Consider the following 23,372-nt stretch of genomic DNA (forward strand, 5'->3'; position numbering starts at 1 on the left):
ACTCAGACCTCTTTTCTTGATATGCTACATTTTAAATGAAGAGGGGCTCCACCATACAACACAACCAGCGCGTCAAGGAGAAAGAATGAGGCTGGAGCGCTGTTCCCTGTTGGGCTAGCTTTCTAGGTTCACAGAATACCACAGTTCCGTCATGTAAATACATTTCTTGCATACAGAAAACTAGACCGGAAGTGGACCCTAGGGGTTGCCAACCTCCAGGTGGTGCCTGGAGCTCTCCTGGAATTAAAATAGATTTCCAGCACGAGATACCAGTTCTCCTGAAAAAAATGGCTACTTCGGAGGCTGGACTGTATGGATTATACCTTGCTGAGGTCCCTCCCCAAACCCTGTCCTCTCCAGACTCCACCCCCCAAATCTCCAGGAATTTTTCAGCCTGGAGTTGGCAACCGAACTCTCTCGGTAGAGGCCGCCTTCCGCCGACGGAGGGCAGCCAATCTCCTCGCCCGTCTCTCCTCCGCCAGCTGCCTGGCAACGCCATCGCCCCGCCTCCTCATTGGCCCCTTTCCCTATTGGCGGCCGGCCCTCCCGAACAACACGCGCCGCCGCTGCCGCCTCTCATTGGCCGAGGCGCCCGCCGGTTTTTCTCCGCCGTCCCTCCACCCGGTTTCCGCTTCCGGTGTGGAGGCGGCTGTGGGAGGAGGCGGAGGAGGAGAGGCGACACGCAGAGGGAGGGAGACGCTCCTCCGAGGAGGGGGGGGCGAGAGCGGACGGGCGCCCCACCCGCCAACCCACCGACCATGAGGCCGGCGGCCTGGGCCGGGGACGCGGCTGCGAGCGGGACGGAGGCGGCGCCCTGAGAAGCGGCCTGGCCAGGCAGGCGGAGGGAGACGCAGGAAGGCCCAGCCGAGCCATGGACAACCAGGTGAAGGCGGGGGCGTGACCTGCGCTAGGGGGCGTGGCCCGAGTTATTTGCCCCGCCCCTCAGAGGGGGCGTGGTTGTGAGGAGGGGCCCTAGCCCCCCAAAGAAATACTGGGGGGCGTGGCAGGGAGGGCAGGACTCCCCATGTGAGGGAAAAGAGGAGCCCCCACCCCCTGGGAGGAGGGGCTTATCTGGCTTAGAGGAGTCGGGGTGTCCTCTCTCCAAACCAGGGTCTCCTTGTGACTGGAAAGGGGGGCTGGTATTCTCTTCCATCCCACCTCCTCCAGTATCTCAGATTTGGAAGGACTCCCTGTGGGAGATTGTGGAGTGGTGGGGGGGGGGGCTGCTGTCCGTCTACAATTGTCCCCTCCCCTAACAATAAAGGGTGTGTGTGTATTCTTTAGGTTGCTCTCTCCTCATCAGTTGGGGGCTGGAAAGGGAACGCATGCCTGATAGAAGTGGAGGAGGCAGCTCTCCCCAGACAAAGTGCAACGAGAGGGCCTTGATTGTATGAGACGGAGGGGAGATAGCTTTGTTTGAGGGCCCCTGTCAATGGGAGCGGGCCTGGGGAGAGAAAAGGAACTTTGAAAAAGGGAGTTTGGTGATGTGTGCTTGGTAGGATGGGTTGCCTCTTCTCAATAGTGAAGTGTAATGGCCTGGGAATGACGGAACTCCCCACAAAGAGAGGCCGAGAAATACAGGAGAGGGGAGAAGATGACCTTGCAGTTGGCTTGAGTGCTTGGGTCCCATATACCTTGTGGTGATCCTTGCAACAGCAACCCTATATGGTGTGGACCATTGTTGTGCACAATTTCAGGGAGGGAGGGAAGAAAGGATGGGATCAGTAGCAAGCACTGCCTAAGGTGAATTCATGGCTTTGATGGGACATACTGACCCACAGTTTGTATTTTTGAGCACTGCACTTCTGTTGACAATAGTAGTTAAGTTGGGAGCCTTTCACCTAAAGGAGCTCAATAGCTCTTACAAGTGGCCTTTTTACATTGGTCAGTATTCTGCCTTCTGTGTATGTGGAAGGGAAGAAACAAAGACAATGGTGGCCTTTAACCGACGGCAGCCCAAACAGGGGATTCTCTGCTTTGTGCTTTTCAGCCCTGCTGTGCTAACACTCACCATTAAAATGACACTCAGATGACACTCTACTTTGGAGAGATCTGAATCCAGTGTCGATGGCAACGGTATTCCAGCTCCAAAGGGGCTGTTGAAACACTCAGAGGTCTTGTGGTCTTTTAAAGACTGACAGACGTTATTGTGGGAGAATCTTTTGAGAGACGGAGGTGATGTTGTTAGATGCATTTCCACTGCTTCTCATACAGTTCAGGTGATCACTTTTCTGTACAGTTTTGATGGGGTGGTGCCTTCATCCCTTGCTGGTCTTTAAATCTCTTTGCAATACAGACAGAGAGGAAATGAGATCTTCTCACAACTTTAGAATTTTCTTTCTTCTGCTGAGGAAGGAATACTAGAGGTGGGGGGAGTTCTTACCTTAAATGAACGCTCTCACCCCACTCTGTAAGTGTCTGTTTGTGGCACAAAGCGTATTTCATTTGCCCGATCCCTTTTAGGCATTTCTTTGACATGCATTTGTGTTCTAGAGAGAGAAGCAGAAAAGGTTGTGGAGGAGTTTGGCATTCATAATGGAGAACGTGGCAGTCCTTTGAGAGCTACAACAGATACTTGTGTTTCTTCTTTTTTGCATTAAAGGGAACATGCATGGTGAGGCACATTGCTTTCGGCTACATGCCCAGTTTGTGCCTCAGTGGTCCTTTAACTGGTACAGTGGTGTCTGTGTGAAGACATTCTTGAGAGGAGGGGGCAAAGTGCAGACATGGTAGACCTCTGGATGTGTGGGACCAGGAGCATGTTGAAGTGATAGGGCAAAAGAGTCAAGGTAGGGAGAGGTGAGGGTATTGGGATCGTAGCCATCTTGGAGCTTTGGTGGTCACTTCTTTGAAGTGTCCTTGCCACCTGGGAAGACGTTCTTTTGAGGCCCAGGGAGAAGAGCACTGCTCTTTCTAGATCAGTTGGCTTCCAGAATTCCTTCTTCAGGCAAGGCTTTCTGCACTGTCAGGGAACCCCTCCATGTTCAGAGGCATTGTGAGGAATTCTGGGTCATGCTTCAGGGCATCGTTGAGGTAGAGTACTGGCCAGGTCTTGTGTTCATGCTGGAAAGCACTGAATGTTCTGTATCTACAGGTTGCAAGGATGCTGCTGACTTCTCACAGAGGAGTCCCTGTAAGGCTTCCAAGGAACATCACTGCCCTAGGAAACTGGGAGGGGCCGGAGGTAGAGCAGAAAAGCCTAGATTTTATCCAGTTAAGAACGAGCTCAATTTGTAGGTGTTGGATAAGACTGGAGAACCAGAGTAGACAATAATGAGTGACAACGCTCTGACTCTTTTGTATCGGAAACACTGTGTTGGATGGTGCATCAGAGCAGCTCCTAGTCTACGTGTCCTGTTTAGCATTGGACTGGATACAGAGATGTGCACTTTCCCATCACTTCCCTGTGTGACTTAAAAGCGTGTGGTTTCCATGTCTCTAACAGACAGTTAAGCTGGACTTTATTATTAATGCTGTGCTGCCTTTTGTCCCTCCTCCCTGTGTTGGGACCCTTCTTTTTTTCCTCGTAGTGCACAGTCCAGGTGAAGTTGGAGCTGGGGCATCGGGCCCAGCTGCGAAAGAAGCCCACTACTGAGGGCTTCACCCACGACTGGATGGTCTTTGTGCGTGGCCCGGAGCAGTTTGAGATCCAGCACTTTGTGGAGAGAGTGGTCTTTCGGCTACATCAGAGCTTCCCCAAACCAAAACGTGGTGAGTGAACATCTTTGTGCACGCGCGTGTGTACGTATAATAGGGGGTAGGCATAGTTAGCTGGCTGGTGTGGGGCTTCCTTTCCACATGAAGAGCCTTGAGTCAACTGTACATTTATTCAGCAGGAAAATACCCATTTTCCTGCTACCTGATTGGACCTCTTTGGATATGCCACTGGCCATGCTTACTAAATGAAACTTCCAATTTCAGAGGCAATTGACAACCAGATTCTTGGGAACAAACCAAGAGGGCAGCTACTGCCCCATCGAGCCCCGTTTAGGGCCTTCCAGTGGCATTTGGCTGCCTGCTGTTGAAAACTGGATACTGGACTTTTTCCAGGCGTGGCTCTTTGGATCTGCCTCATGCCGGCGTCAGCCCCCACTTGCTGTTTCATTTATTTTGAAAAAGAAACGTTCCATCAAGTAGTGATGATTGCCTCCTTTCGCCATGGCATCCTCTTGCTTCATATGACAGCAACGACATGCTTAATGTTCATAAAGGGTTTTGGAGCATCCACTTCAAACACGTTATCTTGCTGAGGTCTTGCGACAGCCCTGTGTGGTTCATCAGTATTACCATGCTGATGTTGTGGACCTGAGGTTGTGGGGACTGAAGCAGAAAGCAATAGCAGCATCTTAGCAGGCCCTTCAAGTTTGTAGGCAAACCCCTTTTCCTTGTATTCGCTCCACGCTTGTGCTGTGCTTCCGTAGACCCGAAGCTTAACGCTGTTCCCGCTTTCTCCTCAGTCTGCAAGGAGCCCCCGTACAAAGTGGAGGAGTCTGGCTATGCTGGCTTTATCATGCCCATTGAAGTTCACTTCAAAAACAAGGTCAGTATATAATCTCCCCCCCCCCTTAAAAGCCGGGTGGCCAACCAGTATCTCAGAGACGACTTCCCGCAGCCCTGTTTGAGCTGTGCTTAAAACAACAAGTCTTAAGCCCTGTCTCCTCTTGGAAGAAGAAAAAAGAAGCCGCGAGGCCGTGTGCATTTTGTATTGTTTTCTTCGTTGCATTGCTGGCTTACATACTGTCTGGGAAAGCAGCCAACTTATTTCCCCACCCGCAATCTTGCTTGTTGGTCTAGGTCACTGAAGCCCCTCCAGAAAGTGCCAAAAGCTGTTTCCAGTTGTAAAATGCTACCAGTAAACTATCAGTTATGTAATATTGAATAAATAACCAGGTGAACAGCATCTGTCAACTACTGCATTGGCAGCAATGAGAATTAGTGCTAAGCAACAGCATCCCTGTCTGCTTAAGCAGAGGTGTTGTAAAAACCGAATGAGGCCTCAGTTTACCTCCCTTCTGCCGTCGTTGATTACATCTTATCGCCCAAGTGTACAATTGATGAGCTTTCCTGATGTGCATGCCAGTAGTCTGTCACTGGCTGGATTTTCCACTTTCCTTTTTTACTTAGCTGTGAGCTTTTAATGGTATGTCTAGGGGTGGAGAAGCGCTAGCTGGTTTTTAATCTTACCCTTTTAAAAGATAATTTAATTACGACCTCTGGCACCCTTGTGGGTGGATCTGCTAGGTTCAAACAGTACGATGTTAGGGTTGGCCTTTTGTCTTGGGGACAGGATACAGAATGAGTCCTCCTTGCTTTAGTTTCAGGTGGGTAGCTGTGTTGGTCTGCAGTAAAAGAGGAAGTTTTGGGTCCAGTAGCATCTTAAAGATCAACGAGATTTCCAGGGTATGAGCTTTTGAGAGACATAGCTCCCCCGGAAATCTAGTTGATCTTTAAGATGCTACTGGACTTGAATCTTGTTCCTCCCTGGCTTAAAAACACTTCTGAAGTGTTTTCTTAAGGCCTTCCCTAGAAGGGGTATGAAACTCCAGGTTCGGGGGCACTCTACCTCCAAGTAGTAGGTGCTGGGGGACGGAGCATGAGCTTTTGCACATCTGACTACAAACCCTTCACAAGACTTTTGCTGCTATCTGTTACAGGAGGAACCCAAGAGAGTTTCCTTCACCTATGATCTCTTCCTGAACCTGGAGGGGAACCCGCCTGTCAACCACCTGCGCTGCGAGAAACTGACTTTCAACAACCCGACAAAGGAATTCCGACACAAACTGATCAAGGCTGGAGGAGTAAGTGGCAGATTGCCTCCCGCCGCCCCCGGTCTTTTTGCACTATCCTCCTCCTGTGGTCCTGCATTTTGGTTCTTTTTGCTCAGCATCAGTATTTGGTCAGTCTATGTGTCTGTCTTAAAGGACGGATGTCCTAGAAGACTGTTGACTGGATTCCGGATGTACTCGTACGTAGGGGGGATGATTTCAAAGTTGTAATAGTACGTGGCCCATAAAGATATGAATGCAGTATACTGAATCGGTATACGCTGGGCTTTCAGGCAAAGAAAAGTCTTTCCCAACACCTGCAGTGCTTCAATTGGCTATTCCAAGGGTTGCGCTTGGAACTTTGCATGCATAACATGTATAGCATTACTGGGTTGTGGCTTGTCAGTGCCAAAGAATTGCCAGTGTTTTAGGGTCTCCATTCAAAGTCACCGTTCCCTGGAACCAGAGCCTTCTTCACACCAGAGGTCAATCGGACAATCGCTTCACCCACTGGACAAATATAACCTCTGTGCACTTTAATATGCTTAATTAACTATAATGAAGTCTGAGGTAGAGACTTTCATTACAGGTTGCGCGTCATAAGAAATTACAAATGACATTTGAAGAGAGAACTTCCAGGGAGAGCTAATTTATTCCTCTCCTGCCCCATGCTGAATTGGTTCCTATACGGGATGAGGATAGTGCCTCAGAGTGGATCTGAAGCACTGTATGAAGCTGCCATCAATCCATGTGGCCTGGTCATATCTGCTCTGATTGACAGCAGCTCCCAGGGACTTCAGGTGGAGAGGATCTTTCTTGTTACCTGAGATCCTTATCTGGGGATCGAGCCTTGGGCTGCAAACTGGCTGTTTTGCCACTGAGTTGAGGCCCCACACTAGGATTTGAGAGAATTTTGCCTCTTGTGCATTTCATGTTTGTTTATCTGGAATCATGGTCTGCTTTGGAGAGCCAGCAAATGACTTCCCATTTTTTCCAGAAACTGTATTTCCAGCTCCCACATTGGTGTTCTGATCAAAAGTGCTTTGAGAAGTAGACTTCTCTCAGGTGAAAGTCTAGAACGATTTTAGAGAGCGGCAGCCAGGTCTAAAATAGCAATTGCTGATACCTCACTTGTTCTTCACTTAGGTCATGGTAATGCCTGAAGGTGCAGAAACTGTATCCCGGCCCAGTCCTGACTACCCCATGCTACCCACAATACCGCTGTCAGCTTTCTCTGATCCCAAGAAGACCAAACAGTCCCATAGATCAAAGGTGGGTCATTTCAGAGAAACGAAGAGTGTGGTGCTCACATTTCCAAAGCCGTGAGATCTAGAAGCTTCCATTTCAGAACATGCACTGCAAAATCATGAGTCCAGGCAAACCTCTGTACATTGAACTCTTTATCCTCGTTAGGGTAGGTGGTTTGGACAGCGTTATGCCCTCAAGCACAGTAGGGTTGGAGGTTTGGCCAGTGGAATACAACTGGATCTGATAGGGTTTGTGTCTTTAAAATAATTAGTTTGATTAAAAAACAACCCGTGGAATCATCAGCACGTTTGATACACTTATTACAAAAACAAGTACAGCTAATTGTTCTTGCGAAACATCATATTTACTTGAACTGTGTTGTATTGTTATAACTTGTAACAGACTCATGTACGTTTCCCATAAACTGGGATTATTTCACTAAGTGGTTATGTTGGAGCAACCAGCTGTTACAAAATCTTGGGAGGCCGAAGGGGGGTGGAATCTGAAAAGGAAATAAAGCAAAGCTGTACTAAGTAGGTGGCTGACCCATTCCTCCTATCTGGAGATGGGGGCAGCATTAGTTTAACCGAGGGTGGTGGGACCTGCCCAAAGTGGTTGTCCTCAGCCACAACCCCATGTCTGGCAGCTGGAACACGGACCTCCCTTTGTCTCCTTGTTCCTCAGGCACCTGTCAGGACAACGTGGCAAGCTGCATGTGTTTGGTTGGATTTTCTAAACTCTTGTGTATCGAGCATGGGAAGGAACATAGCTTCCCTCCTAAAATCCATGACCCAAAGCCACTGCCTTGGCTCACCTTGTTATAGATCCACTTATGAAAGGTGGCAAGTAGGGAGAAGCTTGGCGATGCGGCTAGATTTGCCCTGGCCAGTGCAGAGCATGGGGGCAAGCTAGTTACCTTCTGCTCATTGCTAACAGCTGGCTGACATGGTGAAATAATAAAGGTGATCTATCACGCACACAAGAGCTTCTGGGTTTAAAGGGGTCCTTGATAGTTTTTCACTACAGTCAAGTAACATTTAATTTGACTGGCAAGCTGACTATGTGGCTGGGGACAGAAGGCAGATCTCCTTTCGGAAGGGCCTGGGCCTCTGATCCTGCACTTCTACCCCACTGTGACATTGCGGAATTCCCAACTTCCCACAAACATGCCACTCTGGAAAAACTTGCCCCCTGCCCCCTTGATGGCAAAAGTGTGGTATCAATCCTCAGTGTCTAAGGAAGCTTAGCTATGACATGTTTGTTGGCATGATTGAGCCGTGGCTTGGGGTCAGCCAGCAAATGACAGTTGGAAAACGAGGGTTTTGAAGTGAGTTTGTGCTTACCATGACGTCTGAACGGACTCACGTGTTCCTGCTCTTACTCTGCTTCTGGAGGCTCTTGCCCCGCAGCAGAAGTAAGATGAAAGGAGTTGCTTGGCTTGCCTTTGAAAGTGGCAACCTGCTTTGGTTTCTGAACGAGTGCAGTCCCTGGCTTGCTGTGATGACTGAACTGAGACAGTATTTCGAGGCTCGTCGGGCTTCTCTCCAGTAACCTCCCCACCCTTTTGCTTCCTCTCAGGAGGCCGGCAAAGATGGGAGCAAAGCTTCCAAGCCACACAAAGTGACCCGGGAACATCGTGAGAGGCCCAGGAAGGACTCAGAGAGCAAAACCTCTTCCAAAGACCTCGAGAGGGAGCCCGGCAAGCCCTTGAAGGACTCCTCAAGGAAAATGGCCGAGAACAAGGCACCGAAGGAGGAGAAGCCCCTCCCCAAAGCGGCCTTCAAGGAACCCAAGCTGGCCCTGAAGGAGCCCAAGATGGAAAATGCCTCTCCCAAGGGGGGCCCCCCACAGACGGAGCTCAAGCCTTCCAGCAAGAGGCCCTCAGCAGTGGAGTCGCCCAAGCCTAGTGCCAAAAAGCCTAAGAAGAGCAGTTCCAAAGGGGCCAAGACCGTCCCAGCCACCTCGCCCCGCACCTCGTCGTATGCCGAGAAGAGGCCGCCCAAGGAGAAGCCCAGCGCCAAAGTGGAGAAGGTGAAGGCGGAGAGTGAGACCAAGGCCATCAAGAAGCCTGTGGAGGTGGCAGCGGCTGTGACGGTGGTCGCGGAGGAATCCAATTCAGAGGATGACGCTTCTCTGAAATCGGAGGTGAGAGGCCTATGAGCTGGGGGCGGGGGGTGGAGGGGGGGCGCGGTGGAGTGTGCTTTTGACTCTCCTGCTGGTCGAACGGCCTCCCCTGAGGGGAGAGGCAGTTGTCTTTGTGCACCTGCATCCATCCCCAACCATCAGCTTGTAGGCTGTGTCCAAGGACCTGCCTGCTGATACTCAGATCTGCAAATGATTGGCATCCCTCGATAGGGTCACGGATATAACTTCGGGTACATGTGTGCCCCAATCAGGGGCGCTGAGTTGAGGAATCAGCTGAGGAAGAGAAAAGCAGCTCTTCCCATTTTTCTTCAGATGGGAAGAACCCCCAAGGTGACCTCCAAGGTCAGTATATCAATAGGCAGACCATTGATCCGTCTGGTTCGTTATCCCAGAGATCCTTTAAACATATATGCCGGAAGGGATTGAACCTGTACCCAATCTGTGTATAAAGCCTGGATTTCCTCGGTGAGCCACAGGCCCTTGCTATAAGCTGCTGCTTTGTACTTCTGGACCCAGATTGGTGATCGTGGCTTGTGCTCTTGGCCTGATATCTTGTAACTGGAGATGGCCAGGGATTGAAAACCAGCTGTAGTAGGTACTGAACCCAAGGCCTCTCCTGTGTGTAGCAGATGCTTCCTACCCACCACCCAGGCCTAAAATCAAAGCATAGAGGTTTTTTTCCCTCGTGGACAGTTATCTTTCAAAATTTATATCTTGTTCACTTGACTCTTTCAGGCTCATGACACATAAGTGAGAGGAAAAAATGCAATAAAAAGGCTAAATCTAAAGCCACAAATGTTTAAAACAAAAAAAAGTCCTCAGTTAAAAGCCTGTGCGGAAAGGAACATTTGAGGGCTAAACTACACAAGATGCCCGACACGTGTCGGGTTCTCACAGGTTTACCTGGATAGTGTAGTCAGCAGCAGAAGATTAGGAGGGAAAGAGTCAAGGAGGGGAGCCTGAAGCTGCCAGGCAGCTAGCAGCGGCAGAAGGAGCTGCTGAAGCTCTTGCTGCCGCCGCCAGACTCAACCATCCCTTCTCACAGAGAGCGGAAGGAGTCTCCTTCACCTCTGCTCGCTTCGAGCTCCCCTTGCTGACTCTTTCCTTCTTGTCCTGCTGCTGACTACACTACCCAGGTAAACTTGCATAAACCCGACATATATCGGGTGTCTCGTGTAGTTTGGCCCTTTGCCTGGCATTTAAAATGCATGTGGCTAGGCACTGGGGTGAACCTCCTTTGGGGCGGGAGTTCTGTAAACAGGGTATCACGTGGAAGGCCCTTGTAGCACCCCTGTTTTATTTCCACAGTGGGGCACACTGAAGAGAGCCTGTCCAGCAGATCTTGATACAAAGCTGCCTTATAAATCAAGCTCTTGGTCCCCTCGGCCATTATTGTCTCCTCTGACTATCAGCAGCTCTCTGGAGTCTTAGGCAGAGAAAGGTCTTTCCTGAAATCCTTTAATTGGAGTGGAACCCTAGACTTCTGTGTGCAAAGCCAGGGCTCTAACATGGAGCTGTCAATTAAAAGCAGAAGAGTGTAGTGCCATACAAAAGGGCCATGGCCCTTCCACCCAAATTCCCACAGAGACTGGTCCCTCTCCTTTGACTGGCAGCAACTTTCTAGGGTTTCCCTGCTTCTCAAGATCCCTCAGCTGGATTTTTCAGGGACTGGACCTGGGATCTTCTTCTGCATACAAAGCAGGGGCCTTTTCCATGGGACGTGGGGCGTATAATTGGTCCACCACAGCAAGTGAGACTAACATCATTTCAACGTATTCCTGTTAGCTACTTAGAAAAATCTCAGCAGCAAAGTGCTGCTGCTCTTTTGCCTACATCTCAGAGGGTTTAAGATTTTGCTTGTTTCTCTCTTTTCTATGGGGGGTGAAGTCTGCTGCGTCCAGCCCTTCGAATTCCAGCTCCGGCTCGGACTCCAGCTCTGACTCTGATTTCGAGCCCTCTCAGAACCACAGCCAAGGTGCGTTGCAGTTTGGAAACCTCACGTGAGTCTTGGTGTCAATTAAACCTACCCTGCCTTAAAATACGGGGTTATCGCTGTTTTAGGGTGCAAGCCGCCACCGTTGCTACAACGCTTTAGAGGGATCAGAGGGTGTTGCGACTTCTCAGTAATTGTTGTGATGGTTCTGCTATTGCAGATTGGATGGAGGGGAGACAGATTGAGAGGCAGTAGGTAGCTGGTAGGACGTTAGGTATCTCCTAATGGGGATAGCATCCTGTCCGATGCTCTTACTGGCTTCACCTAATACTTTCAGCACTGACAGTTTCTCTAGAGGTCCCAGGCACAGAACCGTTTCCGTCTCCAAGATCCTTTTAAACTGGAAATGCCGAGGATTGAGCCTGGGACCTGCTGCATGCAAGCTGTGTGGCCCAGCACTGAGCTGTGCATCTCAAAGCAGAACTTGGGCAGAGAGAAGTGCTGCCCGACACCTGAGATCCTTTACTGTGAGGTGCTGCGGGATTGAGCCTTGGACCTTCTGTTTGCATAGCAAGTCACCCTACCACGAAACTACACTGTAGCCCTTTCAACTAACTGGACAGACTTTGGCTTCTGTTCTGTGTGGAAGTACTGTAAAACTTTCCACCTCCATCATCCTCTGGGTCAAGCGGCTAAGCTGCGTGCTATGGCAATATTACTTGCAAAAGTGGTGTTCTGTATCCCATCTCCCCTCCCTTTGTAGGCTGTCGGTAGACAGAGTAACTGATGACTTTCTGTGTCAAAGTTTATATTAATAGAGGTGCAGCCCCAAGGCTGGGTGGGGCCAGCAGCGGCTTCAAAGATCTCAGCATCTGACAGATGGCCGCATCCGAATAATACTTGGTGTCCAGATATGTTCTGAATACCTTTACACATGCTAGGCTTACGACGGCCCTGCAGGAGTCCCCCATGTTACAGATGGGAGAGGCCCGAGAGGCAAGTGTTTTGCCAAAGGCTACCTGATGTGCTGTGGCACAGACCAGATTCACTGCTCAGGTTTTTAGCCACCGTAAGAGAATGTGGCAGTGGCTTGCAAGCAGAGAAAAGTCTTGCTGCCCAAGACTGTGATTGCCAGGAATTGATCCCTGATCAACATGATGCACTGAATTCTGTGCTTCCTGGCTAAAAGCAGAAACGCTTGGCTGTGGAATGTGCTTTCCCACTGAGCCATCGCCATACACCACCCCCTCAGCTGAACAGATTTGAAGCTCCACTGATCCACCTAGCTGAGGATTTTCTCCTCTGACTAAAGAAGGGAGCTCTGACTCTCGAAAGCTTCCACCTTGGGAATCTTGCTGGTCTCTAAGGTGCCATTGGACTCAAGCCCTGCTGTTCTACTGCAGACCAACATGGCTACCCACTTAAAACTATCCTCTGACTGGCAGCAGCTTTACCAGGGGCTCAGACAGAGAAGGGCCTTTCATAACATCTGCTACCTTTGTTCTTTTGACTTCGGCCACTAGGCATCAGTTGGCACCTTCTGCTTGCAAAGTAGTGCTCCACTGCGGTCCTGCTAGCTAAGAGTAGAAGAGCAAATCTGTCAGCTTCTGCTCATGAACACACGAAGCTGCTTCTTACCATTACTCCCACCTGGTTCAGAATTGCCTGCTCTGATTTTTGGAGTCCCTCTGAAGTCTGGGCAGAAGGAGACTAAACCTGTGACTTGAGGGCCTTGAACTGGGGGATTAAGTCTGGGACCTTCTGTGCACCAGGCATGTGATCGACTCACAGCCACTCCCCTAAATTGAGCATAATCTATGTAGCACATTTTGAGCATTCTTAAAACGGCTTGCATAGCATAGCTTAGATCCTAACCATGTTTTCTGGTGGCGGAGGAAACTTCATCCCATGGAAAAGAAGGGAAAAGTGGGAGTCCATCTCCCACAGTGGACTCCCACTTTCTCCTCACACTGTCAGTGGACAGTGATTTGAGGACTGGACAGAGCAGGCTGCAGCAGGAGAGGGGAAGGCAGGAAGATTGGTCTCTTCCAGCACTGTTCTGCGTACGCTAGATATGCCCAAAACTATGTGCTCCATGCAAGGCAGGCCAACATTTGCACCCTCATTACTTACAAGTGAGCTGGATGTGTGTAAGTTCACAGGAGAGTTGGGATTTGAACCAGGGGCTTCCTGATCTGTGGCTTGGTTTCTCAGCTGCAGCTTGACGCCAGCCCGTTGAGACATTAACCCCAAGGAGGGCAAAAAGTGAATAGGTAACGGTATCTTGGAGCCTGTGCACCAGGCCAAGGCTCTTTTTTAGGGTAGGGTGGTGTGGAAGCAGATGGTGAATGGCAAGTCTTGGGAAGGTCATTGTTTTCCAGGCCCCCCCGGGGGGGGGGCTTGAGGGGACTGCTTCATTTGTGAGGTTTAAGTTCTCATGATGTATGAAATAGAGGGGAAAGGGTGGAGTGGACAAAAGTGAGGCTTATTCAGGATGCCCAGTATGATGAGTGTTTTGTCAGGTGGTGTAAGAGGGAGCCACTGGACATTCTGCTCCTTGTTCTCTGCAGTTTGGCATTCCCTGATTGTTTGTTCTTTAATTGGAGAGTCAGGGTGACTCAGAAGGAGAAGGGAAGTCATTCGTTCTGAATGGTGTGTGCACGCGTGTGTGTGCACCACACAAAACCTCCCACCCGTCATCTACAGTCTGCCTGCAGAGTGACAGCAAAAAGCAGGTTTACCAAGGCCTTAGTAGGGCCTTCTTAAGCAGCTGGCAGTCTCTGGTCGTCTCAGTGAACCATATGCCCTTACGAGAATCCCTGGGAAAACTAGATATTTGCTCTTTGGTGGTGGGTGACCTGTAGGTGTGATTCCGTTTGGCACTGAAACCTGAGTTCTCTGCCAATGTGCAAATAAAAAGTGCTTTTCCTGGCTTCTGGTGCCCAGGGCCGCTGCGTTCCATGGTGGAAGACCTTCAGTCGGAAGAATCAGATGACGACGACAGCTCTTCCGGCGAAGAGACGACCCTTAAGGCGACCTCTGTCAGCAGAGACGCCAGGTGAGAAATCAGCTCAGTTGTCCCATTTGGGATTTTCCAGGTCACTTTATCTGTGGGTAACGTTTTGCAGCAATTAACATTACCATGTTCTAAAAGGAGAAGTTTTGAGGGGCCTTATAAAGTAGTTTGCTAGTCTCCCTCCATACTTTCTACCACTCGGTGCTGAATTTTGCACCTTGGTATGGTCAGGATAAGGTGGCAGCTTTGTCATTTTTAAAAAAGGTTGCACTAGACTTCCTTGGGTTCTCATCCTTGTTAGATTTTGCAAATGAAGCCGTCTTGCTTAATTCAACTTTCTGTCACCCAGGAGCGGGGTGGGAAAGGAGTACGAGAAGAGGGCCTATTGAGAATATTGAAGGCCTGTCTCCTGATCTGGGCAAATCCTACCTCATGGCCCTTGGAGATTTCAGAATATACTAAACACTCTGAAAAATGGTGTGCATGCAGTTTCTCTGCAGTTCCTCTTTGCTTATTTGTTTTAAAATGAATCAAGTGGGGGTGGGAGGGTTTCTGTATTGTGATTCCAGTAATTGCATTGCTTGTATGAGATCGCAACAGGAGCATGGGACAGACAGACAGACAAGGACTTCAGCAGTCTGCAGTAAGCCAGTATCTTTTATGTTAGAATTTACTTCTCTTGCCAGGAGCTGGAAATCTTTCATCTATCAGTTCTTTCCCACCTCTCCTTCAAATATGTAACTTAGTCACGGAGGTTTGTAAAAACTGCCAAACAGCTGACTAGCCCTAGCAGTCCATTTCGGACAGCAGCCTGCCTCCATTGCCTTGGAGAGCTTGCAAGACAGCCATGGTAGCTTGCCTCTGGACATTGAGGTTCTATGCTTTGCTGCCCCAGTGAGCAGGTGTTTGGAGAGAGTGATCAGTGCTTCTTTCTCCCTGCTTGCCTCCTTAGGCTCAGCCACAGTGATAGCGACAGTGACAACAGCGCAGATTCCTGCTTGCCAAGCCGTGAACCTCCTCCCAGTCAGAAAATCCCCCCCTCGAGCAATAAGGTACTGAGAGTGGCATCCCTGTGTGGCACCAGTGATCACAGCTCCCTCGCTCCCCTGCCCATGGGTTGGATGTATTTGGCTTACCTGCCTTTCTTCCCTTCCCTCTACCAGATTGCTAGGGGGCAGTTCCGCTTTCCACTGGCCTCTTTTTCCTTTGGGGGTGGTGGGGGTGGTACTGGTGCCGTGTGTGTTTCCTCTGAACTGAGCCTAACAGGGCTGTGTTGCGATTGTTCCTCCTAACCATTATCAGGTTTCTGGGAGAAAGAGTCCGGAGTCCTGCAACAAACCAGAAAAGATCCTCAAGAAAGGGACCTACGACAAGGTACTTCATGAGAGGGGCATTTTGAGTCAGGCCTCTTTAATGGTGTTCTTGTGCTGCTTTGGTAGGAAACAAAACCAGCCATGACTAGCTGAAGCAGTTGGTCCCAGGGCCCTTCTGAACACATGAAGTTGTCTTAGACTCTTCATCCGTCTAGCCCATAATTGTCTGTTCCAACTGGCTCCAGGGCTGTGAGCCAATAAAAGGTCTTTCCTAAGATCTGCTATGTAAGGTCTTTTCAAGTGGAGAAGCCGGGGCTAGAACCTGGGACCCTTCTGCCTGTAGCACCTTCTGCTGTTGTGCTGAGACTTCTCTCAATTGCTTCTAGTTCTAGATGCCCTGCTGCTGTCTTTTAAAATTAGCTAAAGGATAACTCCAAAGTGTCCATGCATGTTATGCAAGACCCGCTTTGCAGGGCAACCTTCTGCCAAGCCATGCCCAAAACCATTTAAGGAGAACATCCTTGGTTAACCTGAATCATCAGTAGAGCTTCTGCCCTTTGGATCTGGTTGCAAGAGAAATTGGTTCTCCTGTTTCTGAGAAGGGCTCTGTTAATGTGGGGTGCAGTACAGTAGAGTTAATGTGCACCACATAGCACTCTTGGATCCTCTTTCACCATCTGTCGCCTATATGTGGCACTGCTGGGCTGCTCTGGAACACTCCTGGTTCTCCACTGCTGGAACACTTGTGTGTTTGACACTTCCTGGGCCCAGAAGGGAGAGACTTTGGGCAGCTGTCTCCTTCTCATTGCCTGTAGGGGGAAATTCAGCAGCAGGACTGTGGGAGAAGATTGACATCAAGCCTCTCAGCGAAGATTCAGTTTATAGACATTTATTCTAAGAGTGCAGAAATAAATAGGAACAAAATGGGAACCAAATAAAGTACAGCTTCGAGTTAATTCAACACTTCTCTGGTAGTTGCGCATCGCTTGTGAAAGCAGGCCCAAGCCTTCCAAAGTTCGTAGTTGAAAATAGACAAAGGCACATTTCAGGAGTTCCATAGAAAGAGAGTTGTGTGTGTGCTTGCACTCAGCACTCCTGGGGTTGTGTGAAAATCTTCGAGAAGGGTGCAGATGTCTCTGAGCCCCAGAGGAATCAAACGAGAGGAAGATTTCCATTATCCTCCTCTGGAGTACAGATTGGCATCTTCTAAGTGTCCAGGCCTGTATTCTTGTGGGATCTGGCCCCGCTTGTGAACTGGAGTTTTGGGTCAGTTAGGGTTGTCACGCAAAACCAGCCTGTCGTCCATTACAGGCTCTGCCGCATCAACAGGACTCATCGCATCCCCACAGCAGAGGCGGTGGTTAGGCTGCAAAGTGTGCATTTTGCACATAGGTGGTCCTAGCCTTAATCCTTGGCATCTCCCTTTGCCAGGGTGCTCTGGTGCTGCTGGAAAAGGCCTCTGTCTGCCTTATACCCTGGGGAGCTGCAGCCAGTAAGAGTAAATGATGGGAGGGGGAGAGGCAGAGGGTTGGGTTCAGTCTGAAGTGGCTGCATCCCTTCCAATTGAGGGACTTAGAGCCCAGCTGAAGGGGCAGGAGCTGCTGTCAGGTTTGAGTCTGCCCACCTCCCCAGGAAGCCTCCGTTTAACAAATTGTATTGGACCAAAGGCCGGATTTAGTATCAGCCACATTGATCTCCTTTCTCTCATCTTCCTTCATCTGTCCCCTCCAAGGCGTACACCGATGAGTTAGTGGAGCTTCACCGGAGGCTGATGGCGCTACGAGAACGGAACGTACTACAGCAGGTATTTGGGAAGGCGGGAGAGGGAGACTCAAGGCAAAACTAGGCAAAGCTCCAACACAGAAATGATGATGATGATGACAACAACATTCAAGTTATATACCGTCCCTCAGGACAACTTAACACCCACTCAGAGCAGTTTACAAAGTATGCCATTATTATCCCTACAACAATAATCACCCTGTGAGGTGGGTGGGGCTGAGAGAGCCCTGAGAGAGCTGTGACTGACCCAAGGTCACCCAGCTGGCTTCTAGCAGAGGAGTGGGGAATCAAAATGATGCTGTCAGGTGACGTTTGCCAGTCTCCAGATTTACAAAACCCAGGTTTGGCTGCATTCAGGGGGCACAGGTGTAAATGAATTTAGCATGAAGCCGGCCAGTTCGACACCCTTCCAAACTCTTGCTTTGGTACCAGTTTAAAAGTAAAAAGGCGCCAAGTGCAACTGGCGTGCTTCCCGTTGTGCTTGGATGCATCACCCTCCCTTTATCACCCCCCCCCCCCGCAGTCTCTTAGCAAAGGGCATGGGAGCATGTGATACCCCTGTCCCTTCCTCTGGGTAGTCACCATATTGCTATTCCTCATAAGGGGTAGGGACTTGTATGTAGTAAGAAACGTATGGGTTGATTGCCTCTCTCTGCTACTTTTTTCATTTGAAAAATGTCTTCAGGGCTTCAAAGCGGCTGCCTTCAATTTATATTGTGCTAAAAACAGACCAAAGGGCCGACGGATCCAACATCCTCTTTCCTATGGTGGCCCATGCAGTGCCTCCAGGAGGCCTGAAAGCAGAGAACAAAGGCAGGAGCCCTCCCCTGCTGTTTGCCCCCTCCAAGCCGGTCTCTCTCCAAGCTGCTCTTGGAACGTGGCAGTTCCATTTAGTCATTGAACACAACGCCCCTGCCCCTCACGAGTTCAGAATATTTAGTTGAGGGCAGAGGGGATAGCGTTAAAAAAGGGGAATGACCAGAGAGAGGCTTACTACTGCAACAGGCTTTGAACTCTGTGTTGGAATGAAACCCGTACAGGCCTCTGTCATTATCCCCCACCCCTCTCACAAAGGCCCCTTTCTCCCTCTTGCTAGATTGTGAACCTCATTGAGGAGACAGGGCACTTCAACGTCACTAACACAACCTTTGACTTTGACCTCTTCTCCTTGGATGAGACAACGGTCCGCAAGCTGCAGAGTTACCTGGAAGCCGTGGCCACGTGACCCGTGGCCTCCTGAATTCAGTGGGACGCTTTTTGGAAACCAGACTCCCCGTCTCTTTGGTACCAGGAAACAGACCCATGGGCCTCGGTTGCCGCCTTATCCTCCTCGATTCACCTGAAGCACTGCCTTAGAGAACAGCCACGCTCTAGGAACCCGCTGCGCTTTCTTTTCGAGCTTCAGCCGAGTGCCTGCCGCCACTGCCGCCCAGCCTATGCTCCTTCGCTTCGGCAGCTCACTTGGGCCTGATAGAATAAGCCGCGTTGGTCTTAAGTTGTGCCATGGTGCGCTCGTCCCTCCTTCCAGCTTTTTTTATTTTAGAAAGAGATTCCATGTATGTGTGTATTTGTCTTTCAAGAATGCACTTTCGAGGCTGCCTCTTAAGCTCAGAGTCAAGCTGAGCTGTCTTGTTTCCGCTAAACCTACGGACTGTTAAAAGATGCCTGCAGCGTTTTGAGGTTTATCCCTTCACACCTGCAGGTCACATAGAGAGATGTTCCCATTGAAACAAGGCAGGCATCTGCATCTGATTGGCCATGGTTTTGACGTGTAGCAGAGAACCATCGGATTTGTACAGTGTTCTTGAACCTTTGTGGGGAGGAGGCAGGGCGCTACAGTCCAGACTCCTCCGGCAAGTGGACTTCTAAAATTTGCTCTTGCTCGTGAAGATAGCAGCCAATAGCTTGCAACCTGCCATCCTTGCTTGCGTTAGATGCAGCGCTGGATCTGGTCCCCTCAAAGGAGAGCCTCCCCCTTCTGCACCCCATTTTTTGATATGCTTTAACTGTAAGGACTATGTTCATTGTATGCTATTTTATATATATATATATATTATATATATGTACGGTGTAAAAAGGGCCTAATTTGGGTCTTAACAGCTTCAAGGGGTTATGTAAAGGTTGGGAAGAAGGGTTCAGTCTTTTTAAAAGGAGGGCAAGGTTTGACCTGTTTGTTAAAATGCCTCTGAGTGGGACAGTTTCTAGCATCTGGAAGCCAAGCAGGTATGTATGAAGCCTTCTGTTCTGCTCTGAAAGGAGCTGATCTGTCTCGCTTTATTTTTTTCCCAACCATCAGTGTTCGCAAATCTTTTTTGCCAAAATGCATCGGTCCTTGTTCCTCTTCTTTGTTTTTAGAAAAAGAGAGAGAAGCTTTGAGCTGTCTCCTAGCAGCTACAGGTGTGGGCGAGGGGAGGGGGGAGAAAGTTGGCAAACCCAGTTAGGCTACATCTGTATGTGTCTCTGTCATGGATTCCTACAACACAAATACCTTGCAGGGGGCAGTTTCCTAAGATAATTGAAAGGATACCATTGGTAAGAGATGGAAAACACTAAATGGAATATTTGTTGATATTCTGTGCTTGACTGGTGTGAGGGGGGGGGGGATGTGTAGCAGATGTTCCTGCAAAGCTGGTTGCAAGTGTGTTGGGGACCCCTTTGGATCAGTTTTCGTAGACTTAGAGATGGTAACTTGTTTCCCAACAAGAAGTCTTAAAACTTTTGCCAAATGTGGATGTGGCTGCTGGCCGAGGAGGTGTTAGACAAGAGACTTTATCTGGTTTTGTGCTTTTTATAGAATTCCTTGTTAGTGGGGTTTCCTGGTTCAACTTTTAAAAAAATAGGAAAGCTTACTTCCTTCATCTGCATTTTATCCATCTTTTTTTTAAAAAAAATCATGCAAGTGTTGACAGCTGAAGAGACTGAAATGGCAATAAGCTGATGTGGGGTAGGTCGAATACCCGCAGAACTTTTTCTTTGTTTGTCCGTGTGCCCATTGTGCTTTGATTCTGAAAAAAACACCACAGTCCCGGTGGCGTCCGGTTCCACGACGCTGACGAGATTGTGCCTCCACTCCAAACCTTGGAAACTCCAGCAAAGTCAGCAGAAGTGCTTGTAGTGCTGTTGGATGCTGCATTGCCGGTTCGGGGTGTTACCAGCCTGAATGCTGGGAGGTTCGTTGGACTTGTGTTGTTGTTTGGGGGTTGGCAGGTGATGCTGGTTATTACTATGAGAGGAGGCCCACTTTCAACGCCAGGCACACGTTTTTTGAACAGTGACCAAATCCCCTCTAAAGAAGACACACTAAATTATTTCCTTCCAAAGCAAGAGTGAATGGATATCCTCTTCGCTTGAGTAGCCCTGACCAGATTTCACGTGCCAGTGTCTCTCCGCTCAAGTGTGTTCGCCCCAAAAGCTGGGTAAGTCATCTCTGCAGGAGTCTAAGACTCTCTTACTCTTGTGGGATGGTGTCCCTGTGTTAGCTGCACTTCTGCGGGGAGGGGCAAAGGGGGGGGAGCCTTGGCTGGCTTCCCATCCTGAAATCTTGTATTCCTTGGGAATATTTCAAGGTTTCCTCTTTCATGGGGTGGGGGGGTGGGGATTTCTTCATTTGTGCATGGTAGTGGGATTCTTTGGTTCTGAATTTAAAGAATCCCCCCGCATGCTGGCACCCGAAAGAACACTAGTTCTGCCTTGCTGGCATTTGGGTCACCAAACAATGTACTCTTTCCTCTTTTCTTTTGCGCTTAAAACATAACAGAAGCCTTGGAGGCCTTCAGCTTAGGGCCTCAGTCCATCAGCCAGTTACTCAGATATTGGGCCTGGTGTCTTTTGTGTATCCTGTCTGCTCATTCTGTAGTAATAGATTCTTTCTTTGGCTGACTGCTGTACTTGTGGATCCTGTGTGTGTATGTTTGTGTCTGCCTGTCTCTTTGGAGAGCCTTTGATGGGTAGCTATAAAATAGTCAGAAATAGGATGGTTCCACGTTGCTATGAGCATCTGAATAAGGGTGAGTCTGACATTTCAAATTGATGCCTTTGCTATATTCTGTCCCGTCCCCCCCCCCCCGGAAACGGGCATCTATTTCCTGCCTTTCTGCTTGCCATTATGGGGCAAAATTGGGGAAGAACAAACCGGAAAGCGTTCCAGTGGAGGAAATCTTTTCTCTCCGCTTAAATCTTTTGTATAAAACTGGGAACTCGGCCGTGGAATGGCAACCGCCCCTTTTTGTCTTGGCCCAGTGGCTTTAAGCAGATGTAAAAAAAAAAAAATTGTAAGCAGTTTCAAAGCCATGGGAAGCGGGAAGGGGATTTAAAAAAAGAAAAGATCAAAACAGAAATGGGAGAAGGAGGGCGATTTGAGTCATGGCTCAGTGGTAGAGCATCTGCTTGGCGTGCAGAAGGTCCCAGGTTCAATTCCTGGCATCCCCAGTTAAAGGCTCAGGCAGTAGGTTGTTGAGAACTCCACCTTTCCAGTCAGTGCTGACCTTGATGGACCAATGGTCTGATTCAGTATAAGACAGTTTCATGTATTCAATATTGTATACACTTGAATCTTGACAAGTGTGATTTGCATTGTGTTGGATTCACTGGCTAGCACATGGAATGGTACCAATTCCAGAGGGAGTACGTGTGTTCAGCCTGTTTTAGGAAAGCAAAGCCCCCCAGCAGAGTGAGGTCTTTTGGTGCCTCGAAGACTACCAGGCGTATTTTGGTCTGTGGCCCACAAGAGCTGGATAAGGTGGTTATAAGCCATGAAGGTTTATGACTTCTGTTAAGGTTCCTTGACTCTCCCACCCCTTGTCGTAGTTCGGTCCAAGCATTTGTTAGAATTTGTGTTTTGCCAATAATTGCCGATACGCTTAGTGTTAAGAGAGGAAGCTTCTGAATACTGAAGCCAAGTTTATAAACAGACAGTTGTCTGGCTCGAGGCAATAGAACAATGGGTGGTTCTTAAACCAACAAGCGTGTTACTGAGTGACTGGCGTAGGTCAGTGGTTGTGGACCAGTCACGTTTTCTTTGTGGGCTTATTTTACAAGTCCAGAAATACCTGGGCAAGATCCCCTGACTTGACCACAACTTTGGGCTGGCTGATAGTCTGTGACCTCCCATGGTATGCTGTCAAGGTTGATAGTGTTGCTTTTATGCTCCTGGGCAAATTTGGGGATGAGGGTGGATGGGAATAGAAACAAAGAGGTATTGCAGTAAATGGAAAGGAGGTTTGTGTTGGGGAGCAGGTGAGTACGCATACCTGCTTGTTATGGAGAAATAGAAGAGGGGAGAATTGGGAATGAACACCCTTTTAATGCCGTTAATGTAATTTTCATTGATTTTTTAAAAAAATAAGTGTTTTCTTTTTGAATTCCATTTGTCCCGCTTTCAGCTTTTTCATACTGGTCCTTGGCATCTAGAGGTGGTAGAAAGCTAGATTTGGAACGTTTCTCACACACACCCTTGCTGCTGCTGCCGTCATTGGTTTGTTATTAAACTGGAGAGGCAGCTAGGGAGACTTAAATTTACCGTCAGTGGCAGAATGAAAGAGAGATGTTTGAAGCATGCGCGCTTAAAAGGAGAGGGGCTGGGCAGAATTGTCAGAGGTCATCTGGAGAGAACTGCAGCTGGCCAAGGACCGCCCCAGTCTGCCAGGATCTCCATCACTTGCCACTGTTGAGAGAGACGAGGCCAGGGAGGGAGGAATGCTGTCCAGACTTCGCACTCCTGCCCTTTACCACACTCTCACCCCTTGTGCATTTGCGCTAAGCTGCAAGTGCTCTCTAGTCTGGTTTCAGTGGAACACATCATCTCTGTGATTAAGGGTGTATGTGTGTGTGTGTGAGCAGTGCATCCTTCTAGTGCAGTCACAAATGTTTGCTTTCCTTGCATTCACTGTTTAATAGTGTTAAGCCCAAATGTCACGGGGTAACCCATCCGTTTTAGACTGCCATTTATGTGCAAATTTGATAGAGAGGTTTGGCCCCGGGATTTGTCCTTCTCAGGTGCATTGTGAGGTTAAAGAATGAGGCCAGTGCGGTAGTCCTCATGACTTACAGATATTCTTGCCAGTACATGGGCAAGGCCTGGGGTGATCTTGGAGCCAGAGGGGTTAGCAGACTAGGATTTCCAGGGGGTTTGCATGTCATATATGCAGCCTCCTTCTCTTTTACAGTGCAAA

General features: G+C 49.2%; 1 protein-coding gene across 1 annotated transcript; it reads left to right on the plus strand.

Annotated features, from left to right (window-relative positions):
- Window positions 1-672: 672 nt before the first annotated feature.
- Window positions 673-23,372, plus strand: MLLT1 (MLLT1 super elongation complex subunit). Its single transcript, XM_054980524.1, has 12 exons — window positions 673-883; window positions 3,531-3,711; window positions 4,458-4,540; window positions 5,655-5,798; window positions 6,912-7,037; window positions 8,592-9,158; window positions 11,046-11,133; window positions 14,038-14,149; window positions 15,060-15,159; window positions 15,410-15,481; window positions 17,153-17,224; window positions 18,299-23,372. The coding sequence occupies exons 1-12, from the start codon at window positions 872-874 to the stop codon at window positions 18,425-18,427; spliced, it is 1,686 nt and encodes a 561-aa protein (XP_054836499.1). The 5' UTR covers window positions 673-871; the 3' UTR covers window positions 18,428-23,372.

Source organism: Eublepharis macularius, chromosome 5, assembly GCF_028583425.1.
Source record: "Eublepharis macularius isolate TG4126 chromosome 5, MPM_Emac_v1.0, whole genome shotgun sequence".
Taxonomy (NCBI): domain Eukaryota; kingdom Metazoa; phylum Chordata; class Lepidosauria; order Squamata; family Eublepharidae; genus Eublepharis; species Eublepharis macularius.

Bases quoted from the DNA above. Each gene is read 5' to 3' on its own strand.
- MLLT1 (XM_054980524.1), top strand. The intron at 7,038-8,591 runs GTGGGTCATTTC...GCTTCCTCTCAG, and splicing joins AACAGTCCCATAGATCAAAG to GAGGCCGGCAAAGATGGGAG. The intron at 15,482-17,152 runs GTACTTCATGAG...GTCCCCTCCAAG, and splicing joins AGAAAGGGACCTACGACAAG to GCGTACACCGATGAGTTAGT.